Source organism: Schistocerca serialis, chromosome 6, assembly GCF_023864345.2.
Source record: "Schistocerca serialis cubense isolate TAMUIC-IGC-003099 chromosome 6, iqSchSeri2.2, whole genome shotgun sequence".
In the NCBI taxonomy this organism is placed as follows: Eukaryota; Metazoa; Arthropoda; class Insecta; order Orthoptera; family Acrididae; genus Schistocerca; species Schistocerca serialis.
Genome location: NC_064643.1, coordinates 341386362 through 341396123, shown reverse-complemented (window position 1 = coordinate 341396123; position 9762 = coordinate 341386362). Strand labels below are relative to the sequence as shown.

General features: G+C 39.9%; 1 protein-coding gene across 1 annotated transcript in view; it reads right to left on the bottom strand.

The window, feature by feature from the left end:
* Positions 1–7975: 7975 nt before the first annotated feature.
* Positions 7976–9762, bottom strand: part of LOC126484512 (protein madd-4-like) — a 320139-nt gene continuing 318352 nt past the window's right edge. The window contains exon 22 of the mRNA XM_050108049.1: positions 7976–8606. Within this exon, the coding sequence (XP_049964006.1) occupies positions 8494–8606 (113 nt within the window). The 3' untranslated portion in view covers positions 7976–8493. The remainder of the gene's footprint in view (positions 8607–9762) is intronic.

The following is a 9762-nucleotide window of genomic DNA, read 5'->3' as shown; positions in this document are numbered from 1 at the left end:
GCGTATAGTGGGCATGCGGGAGGCCGGGTGGACGTACCGCCGAATTGCTCAACGCGTGGGGCGTGAGGTCTCCACAGTACATCGATGTTGTTGCCAGTGGTCGGCGGAAGGTGCACGTGCCCGTCGACCTGGGACCGGACCGCAGCGACGCACGGATGCACGCCAAGACCGTAGGATCCTACGCAGTGCCGTAGGGGACCGCACCGCCACTTCCCAGCAAATTAGGGACACTGTTGCTCCTGGGGTATCGGCGAGGACCATTCGCAACCGTCTCCATGAAGCTGGGCTACGGTCCCGCAAACCGTTAGGCCGTCTTCCGCTCACGCCCCAACATCGTGCAGCCCGCCTCCAGTGGTGTCGCGACAGGCGTGAATGGAGGGACGAATGGAGACGTGTCGTCTTCAGCGATGAGAGTCGCTTCTGCCTTGGTGCCAATGATGGTCGTATGCGTGTTTGGCGCCGTGCAGGTGAGCGCCACAATCAGGACTGCATACGACCGAGGCACACAGGGCCAACACCCGGCATCATGGTGTGGGGAGCGATCTCCTACACTGGCCGTACACCACTGGTGATCGTCGAGGGGACACTGAATAGTGCACGGTACATCCAAACCGTCATCGAACCCATCGTTCTACCATTCCTAGACCGGCAAGGGAACTTGCTGTTCCAACAGGACAATGCACGTCCGCATGTATCCCGTGCCACCCAACGTGCTCTAGAAGGTGTAAGTCAACTACCCTGGCCAGCAAGATCTCCGGATCTGTCCCCCATTGAGCATGTTTGGGACTGGATGAAGCGTCGTCTCACGCGGTCTGCACGTCCAGCACGAACGCTGGTCCAACTGAGGCGCCAGGTGGAAATGGCATGGCAAGCCGTTCCACAGGACTACATCCAGCATCTCTACGATCGTCTCCATGGGAGAATAGCAGCCTGCATTGCTGCGAAAGGTGGATATACACTGTACTAGTGCCGACATTGTGCATGCTCTGTTGCCTGTGTCTATGTGCCTGTGGTTCTGTCAGTGTGATCATGTGATGTATCTGACCCCAGGAATGTGTCAATAAAGTTTCCCCTTCCTGGGACAATGAATTCACGGTGTTCTTATTTCAATTTCCAGGAGTGTATAAGTGTCCAATAAAAAGCTGTAGTTTTAAATTTGCCTGGGGTGGTCCTCGTTCTTTCCACATCTTTCACAGAGAAAAAGATTTTAGTTTAACATCTTATTGAGAAAAGTACACTGAAAAGCTAGCACTAACACAGTTGGAGAGGGGACATGAAGAAAATCGATCATGGCTAACTCAAAGGAACCATCCTGGCATCCAACGAGCAAGGTGGCACAGTAGCTACCACACTGGATTCACATACTGGAGGGCAATGGTTCAAACTCATGTCTGGCCATCCTGATTTTGGTTTTCCATGATTTCCCTAAATCGCTTTAGGCAAATGCCAGGACAGTTCATTTGGAAGGGTATGGTGACTTCCTTCCCCATCCTTTCATAGTCCAATGAGACCGATGACTTTGCTGTTTGGTGCCCCCCCCCCCCCCCCCCCCAAAATCCACCAACCAGCCACCTTGGCATTCATGTAAAATGATTTATGGAAGCCACAGAAAACTAAAATCTGGATGGCGGTTGGTCATTTCAATCCCATTCCTCTCAAATGCAAGTTCAGTGTTCCATCTTGCTGTGTCTCATTTACAGAAGTAAAAAAGCAAAAAAGCAGATTGGAATGAATCAGCTGCTGAAATGAGATTTGATCACAGTAAATGTCTACTTGTCAATATTTTTTTTTTATTTAAGAGGGAGTGAAGTCCCAGATATGTTAGTCATCAGTGACATTACAGTCACAAAGTATGAAGTGTATTCTTAAACAAGTACCATTTTATTGAACATGTGCATTCTTAAAATAGTTTTGTTGTTATATGAAGATTATACTCTACTGTACTTTCAAACACAATTTTCACCTATATTGTAATAATGAACAACTTACCTCCAAAGCCCATTCTCATTATAAACTGCCACACTACTTGCCAACAACTGCTGAAAAGCCATTTTTGACAACATCATTGATGTCGTGGCACTAAACACTAAATCAGAGAGCTATAGCATGGGTGATAAAATTGTACCCAGTCATATGACGTCATAATGTCTTTTGCTGATTGACTCATATGCACATGAGTATTGTCATGAAGCAACAATTTCTTTTACTGAAATTACCAAACCATTTGTTTGTATTGCTCAACAAAAGTTTATGGACTTCCAACATTTTGGAGTAGCTGTGGATCAGCAACTTCTGTTAATTAATACAATGAAAAACCAGTCCAAAGGTACACATTTTACTCTTTTTATTCACTCAGTGGCTACTTTCAGGCTGAGACTCATTTTCAAATCATCATAACATAGTCAAAAATTGTATATCCAAAGATTTGAAAACCATGTGAAAAACGTACAATGAACAGTTACAGCCCATATAGATAACTTCTGTATCTGTATGTGCTGCAACTGTTCGTTGCACATTTTTGACATGGTTTTCACATCTTTGGATATACGATTTTTGACTATTTTATGATGATTTAAAAATGGGCTTAGGTCCATAACTAGTCACCGAGTCAATAAAAAAAATTAAAATTTACAACTCTGGACTGGTTTCTCATAGTACCAACAAAAATTTGTTTTAAATCTCATAATAAGTCACAGAACACACTGTGTTACCCTGAAGCGAATAATCCATATTCATAACCCCCCTACATGTCCCAAAACAGAGTACATATTATTTTTCTGGATGAAATTGTTTACTTGAACATCACCGAGTTTGGTGATATTGTATGCTTTCACTCCATCAATTGTTATTTCTGTTCTGTTGTAACATGAGTTCATTACATTTGATCTCAAGTTACAATTTAGCTTTAAAATCATCACGTTTGTTACTATAACACTCAAGGAAATTCAAAGCATTTGATACTCAATTAGTTTTGTGCACCACAATCAACTTTCTATTTAATATGAATATTAGTTTGGCCATCTTTAAATGCTCTAAACCAATTTCTCATGATTTCACTTGTAATGTTTTCTCCATAAACTTTAATAATCTGCACATAAATTTCAGAAGTGTTCACACCTGTTGCACACAGAAAACAAATTACTGCACATACTTCACACTCGGCAGGATTATCAATTATCTCAGGCATATTAATAGGTACAAGCAAGTTTGTTTATTTACTAATGTGGTGTTCTCTTTTTGTCTCTTATCTAGGTACCAGAACAGACCAAATGTTGTACATGAATTGGCATGAATATAACACAAAATTTTAATATAATGTCAAATGTATTAGTATAACTAAACACTATGGTGTTTCATGGGAGAAAACCTATGTAAAATATCTACATAAAAATAATTATTAACAAAAAAAGTCTACATACTACTCGTCGACCATCTGGCAGATACACGATCATCTGGAATCCAGAAGGCACATGCTACCGGGCTGCTGTACTATGCTGCATTGCTGGATCACAAATTTAGTAATTTATAAGTCTGGACAACACTATTACAAAACTGTACCTTAATAGCACTACACTACTGTACTTGGTATCAGAACAGAGCCAGATTTTCTCACTTATCTGTAAAGTTAATCCCCAAGCATGCTGAAACACAATTTAGGATTCACAGAGGCTGTGCTGTTGGTGCCACCTATTGTGTGAGATTGGGAAGTGCTGTCAGGGTCTCAGGAAATTCTTCCTGGTCCTCCCCAAGGCTCATCTCTTCACTGCTTCCAAAAGGCTGTTGTAGGTGGATGTTCTAGTGTGGTATGTCTCATAAGTCATAGAGTTTGGCATCTTCTTGGTTGTCTGTCAGGCATGTCACTTCACAGTACATAAATCAATATTTTAGCCGTCATCAAATTCAGCTTATGCCACAGTTCGTCATTCCTTATTATGTTATAAACTGTTGTATTAGCAAAGAAGTTCCTGTCTTGATATGTAACATCTTGTCTAATGGCACATTCCCTGACAGTGTGATCCAGATTGCCAATTGCTCCACATTTGCAAGTGTCTATGGTGCATTTAATATTTTCAGTAAGTACATGGTATATGGAACATGTCAAAGTAGGTAGTATATAGCTCATGTGGTTGGGAGCGAGGTGGCAGAGTGGTTAGCGCACTGGACTCACATTCAGGAGGACAATGGTTCAAATCTGTCTCCGATCGTCCTGATTTAGGTTTACCGTGATTGCCCTAAATTGTTTCAGGCAAATGCTGGGATGGTTCCTTTGAGAGGGCACAGCTGATTTCCTTCCCAATTCTTTCCTAATCCGAGCTTTTGCTCTATCTCTAATGACCTCGCTGTCGACAGGACGTTAAAACATTAAGCACCTCCTCCTCCTCCTCCTCCTCCTGTGGTTGGAAGGAAGTATGGCATTCTGGATCTTCCTTTTGGGTTAGGAAGGAATAGATAGGTTATACTCCCTGTTTCTGCCCTATCCCATACTTCTCGCCATTCTCTATCAATTTTATTTCCTAATTTGATGAGGCTCTTGTGGCCAGTATCTGCCCCTTTTGAGCCAACATTATGCACCTCTTTTTCGTACAGCTAGGTCCAGAGGTAGTCAGCCTAATATCCCCAGACAGTCAGTGTTGTTTTGTATGCCTGTCAGGTGCAGGAATATATTTCTCTGTGCTTGACATGGAGCCTGTGCTGTCCTTACCTTTATGGCTCTATGAGTCTAAAGACTTGATCCATATCCCACAATAGTGATTAAGGTTACATTGCGGTACACTCCATTGGCAGCTGAAAACTTCTTTGGCTGACTGTTGTTATTTTGTTCAAGATTTTAATGGTTCTTTGGCAGGTAATTTCTACATGTTTATGAAAGTTTTGCTTTTTGTTGATGTTTACACCAAGCTATCTATATATTTCTTTTTCTTTAGATAGGTGGGTCATTTATTCTGATTGTGGGCTTTCTATATCTTGATAACATTTCTTTTACCAACATATAAACTGCTTTGTGTGTCACTGTCATTATTTTGTTTTCTATGCAGCAGTTGTTTAGTGTTTCAAGAACATCCCTAGTTTTTTCCTCTAATTTGGCCCTCATTTTGGTGGACACTATAATCAGAAAATCATCTGCATAGGCAGTGCAGCCTCAAGTGTTTGTTATACTCTGATGCTAGTTCAGTAATGGCTAAGTGCCAACATCACAAAATTCTGGACCATAAACACAGTCCTGTGGGTGACCTTTGGTGATGTTTTTCTTTGTTTTTCACCATTTTCTTTCTGGCACATTCTAACTGCATGCTTTAGAGTGTGTGTGTGTGTGTGTGTGTGTTTGTGTGTGTGTGTGTGTGTGTGTGTCCTCTAACTTCTAAGTTAGCAAGTGTTCTTTCTCTTTTGCGGTGCCCATTGACAAATCAATGCCTCTGTTATTTGGCGAGTGGTTTCCTTTATTCAAAAATTATTTACATTCAGTCAGAATTTTCCTACATATTTTTATAATGTGGGATACATGGAATTTAAGAAGCCATGTGTGTAACACATTACTCTGGAAATGAACTTCTCTCATGAACCAGCTGCCAAGAAACTGTAGTCGGGAGAAAATTTTATTCCCAGTAATCAGGAGTGTCTTTTGAGTGATGTAGAAGAAACAGTATGGGAACAGAAGTTGTACAAAGAGTACACCCTGTTCAGCATGAAATGTACATGAATGTAGTGATCAAGACAACTACTTCTCAGTGTAATGCAGCATCATGTAGTGTTGCAAGTGTGTATTTGCATCATGTAGTAAATACAGAAAGATCCTGAAAAATGTAGACACTCTCTGATAGTAAATATCTTTGGAACGAAATGATGTATCACTGCAATTTTGTGTGGTAGCTAGTGCACTGTTTTGTCAACAGATCTTGGTTCTTGTTTTCTGGCAGATGACTGTCAGCAATGAATGAAGTAAGATCGTCATTTGAGCAATGCAGGGCTGTTTTCAAGTGGTACTGGAAGTACAAAAACACAATGGTGGAACAATGGAAGTGGCATGGTATTTATGGAACTCAAAAGCTGGTGGTAGTGTTCAGGATGTACATAAGGAAAGATCTGGCTGATCAAAAATATCAACAAGTCCAGCTTCCAGTGCTACTATGTTGCAACACTTCACTAGGCCCCCTCAAAAATCTGTGAAAGGGGGGGGGGGGGGGGGGGGGGGTAAGCCGATCAAGAAGGGCACAATGAATTCTGAAAGCTGCAAAGTAGAAAGTGTACATTCCAAGATCACTGCATGCTAAGATTGAGGACAACCTGAATCGAAGGATGGAGTACTGTGAGTGGTTTGAAGCATTGCTTTGCAAGGATGAATGGTTTACAGGTATGGTTATTTGATATGACAAGAGACAATTCAAACTGAACACTACTGTAAACCACCACAACTGCATGTACTGGGCTCCTGAAAATCCTCGCATTCACGTGGACAAACATGTTAATCTGCTGAGTGTGAATGTGTAGTGTGGTGTGGTGTGGTGGTGTTGTCTGTCATCATACTGTTTGATTGGCTCATTCTTCTTTAAAGGTACTATAATGGTGAGGTGTTTCTTCACATGTTGCAGACACCGATTTTTACTTGCCATCTGAGAGGTGTTTGGAGAGGAAAGGTTTTACCTACAACAAGATGGCACTCCACCTCACTACTACAGAGATGTCAGAGCTTACTTGGATGAAAATCCACCTGGATGACGGATGGGTCGAAGAGGACCTGTTGAGGACCCACCACGGTTTCCGGTCCTTATACGGCTTGATTTCTACCTATGGGGGACTTTAAAAATGAAATTTGTCAACAGAAGCCAGCTACTCCCAGAAACCGTTGAAGTGTCCTGGGCAGCTATTACACTGGCAACACTGGCTGCCATAGTTCGGTCAACAGTTCAGTGGCATTGACACTGTTTGGCAACCGATGAGGGTCACTTTGAACACACAAAAATAACCTTCCCCCCCCCCTCCCCCCCCCCCCCCCCCCCCCCGCCCCGCCCCCCGAGCAAGAATTGTAAGAATATGTTATTTTTTCCATTAATGTTGACTATCAAAGAGTGTTTACATTTTCCTGAACCCCTCTGTATTTTCGTGCCACTAGAGGCACTGTGCTGTGCAATGATGATGTGATTACTCTGTGGCTAAATGCTGTGCATCCTTTGTTATAAATAGTTACCTAATTATAGGCTTGGAACTAGTTAATGCTGTGTGGATAATACTAATGACAGGTGGAATTTCTCAAATTGTATTCTCCATTGACAAGCTCTTCCTTCCTGTACATTTCAATAAAGTTTGAGAATTGTTCTCATATGAAAGTGTTGCCTTTTGTGTGTCAGATACCCTGGTTGTAACATGCTCGATAACTGATCGGATAGCTTCTGATTCACAGCTATCTGACATGAGAGTCAATTAACAAGTAACAACATTTCACGATAGATTAGGAATCGAGATCAGGTGAACTTTAGCTTAGCTGACAAAAGAAATGTATCATGTAATATGTGATACAACATGTAAACTGTTTAAAAAAAATTCATTACAGAAGTGCATATAATCTTCATTTTGAAAAATAGGGCACATAGTTTTAATGTGTTACAAATTTTCATGCCAGCAAATATTTAGGTAACAAGCAAAGCATTTCACAGTAATAAACCTAGATTGTGCCAAACCAAAGTTCTCAATGTTCCTTCCTTGACAGTAAAAGTCAAACCTATGTCAGGATTGCTAGGAATGAAGATACATGAGTCGCAAGTTGAAGCTCTGAGTTGTTTTCTTGAAGTATGCTTAGATGACTGAACTGAAAGGACATAGGTAGGGTTGTACGACAGCAAAATATCTAAAAAAATTTCTATGAATTATGTCAAAGGAATGTATTTCAATAAATACAATATTTACAAGTATACTACAACTTATGCTACATTATTTACAAATAACAAATGGAATGTGTGCTTGTAGGAATACTGGTAACAACACCATCGTACTTTATGTGTACTTAAATATCTCATTACAGCAAGACAACAACTTTTTAAAAAAATAAGTAATGTAGTAAGAGTATTAAACTAGCCCCAATCTTCACTAATAACAGGACCAAACAACTTGGAAAACTGAATTATAAATGTCTTAAAGTAAATAATCTCATAATTTTAGATAGAATTTGTAAGTATCCAATGGAAGTCTTTCTAGTTTGATAATGTGAACAAATATGAAAATGGCAGGACATAGTTATTTTTAATATTTTCAGTCTTCAAGAAAATAGTACTCAAAGTTTTCACCCCCACTTAGGGTTTTGCGTGAAACATTTCACTATGGTACTTAGTACCATGTCACCAAAAATATGTGAGGGTCAATAATATGTCATTTCTGACATATTAATATATAGTTGTCTCTGAAACTCTTTGACTCTATTACCACACAGTGTCTTAGTCCACACTGAGGCAATAATTCACACAATTCATCAATAAATGATGCTAGAGGTATACAGTCACCAAACTAGGTTTTTTTCCGACATGAGTGACAACACTGGTTCCAGTATTGGTGTATCCCACAAGCTTTCATTGTTTTCACGATTTGGCAGTACTTTGATTGATCTTTGCACCTCGACACTGAAAATAAACACAAACAAAATAATTTTCTTTTAATAATAGCTTCTTGGAAGAAAAGTATTTCTTTTTCAAAATGTTATTTAAAAACTTGAGAATATTTTGTATGGTTGATAGGATGGGAGAGGGAGAGCAAATAGTACTCTTTTACCAAGAATTCAGAAGCATTAGTACAATAAAGCAAACTTAGTAGTGGCAAACAATTGACATATGTGTGTCACTCAGGCATGGCCAGGAAAAGTGAAAGCGGATACAAGTTACTGAAAAGTTATCTATAATAAGATATAATCAGAATGAACTGAAATGTAAACAAAGCCTAAAAGTAAGAAAATAATAGATATAACGTATGTATCACAGAGTACTTTCAAATTTTAGCACTTTAATTGGTATTCTAGACTACTGAGCCATAGTTATGTTGCCAAATAACAGTTCAGAGTATATATTTTTGGATCAAGAATTTTACTGTTCTGGTGTTCCAAAAAATTTCGCCTAAACGGTAAATACTTAATTATAATTTTTTTGTTCTATCTGCAAGATGTCTGTGAACATTTTCTTTCATATAAATCTGTGTCACTCTTACATCAGATGGACAGTCTTAACAGATATTTGATAAGTCAAAGGACGTGTTTTAACATATTTGTGATATGCAAGATGACAGTATATAAGACAGAAATGTGCATCTACTTGCAAACTGGAGCACGACCTAGTGTGTACCAGTGGAGAAAAAGATACAAAATCTTGATCTGGAATAAGCTTGGGCATGTAAACAGACACAGAACTGGATAAAGTTACTATTAAGGCTGGAGGTTGAGCTCATGACACTCAGCTGTTACTTCCATCTACTTACTTGCTGCTTTTACTTCAGTTCTTTTATGACTTGGGATAAATTTTCTTCCTTCCTTTCATGTATATATCTCTCTCTTTCTGGATTTTTCCAAATTTCCCTCTAAACAAAAAGATGCCTCAAGAGTCTTAAAGCTCACACTTCAATGTCCATTTCAAGCCTGTCTGCCCTTCTACAGTTACTCCTGGGACAGAAGCTGGTATGTAGGCACGTATCTTCTACAGCCTATTAATTGTAGCACAGTTGACCACCCCAAGCCAAAAACATGCTTTGTTGATGCTCCAGGATTTTTGTTATTTTTAGTGTGAGAAACAG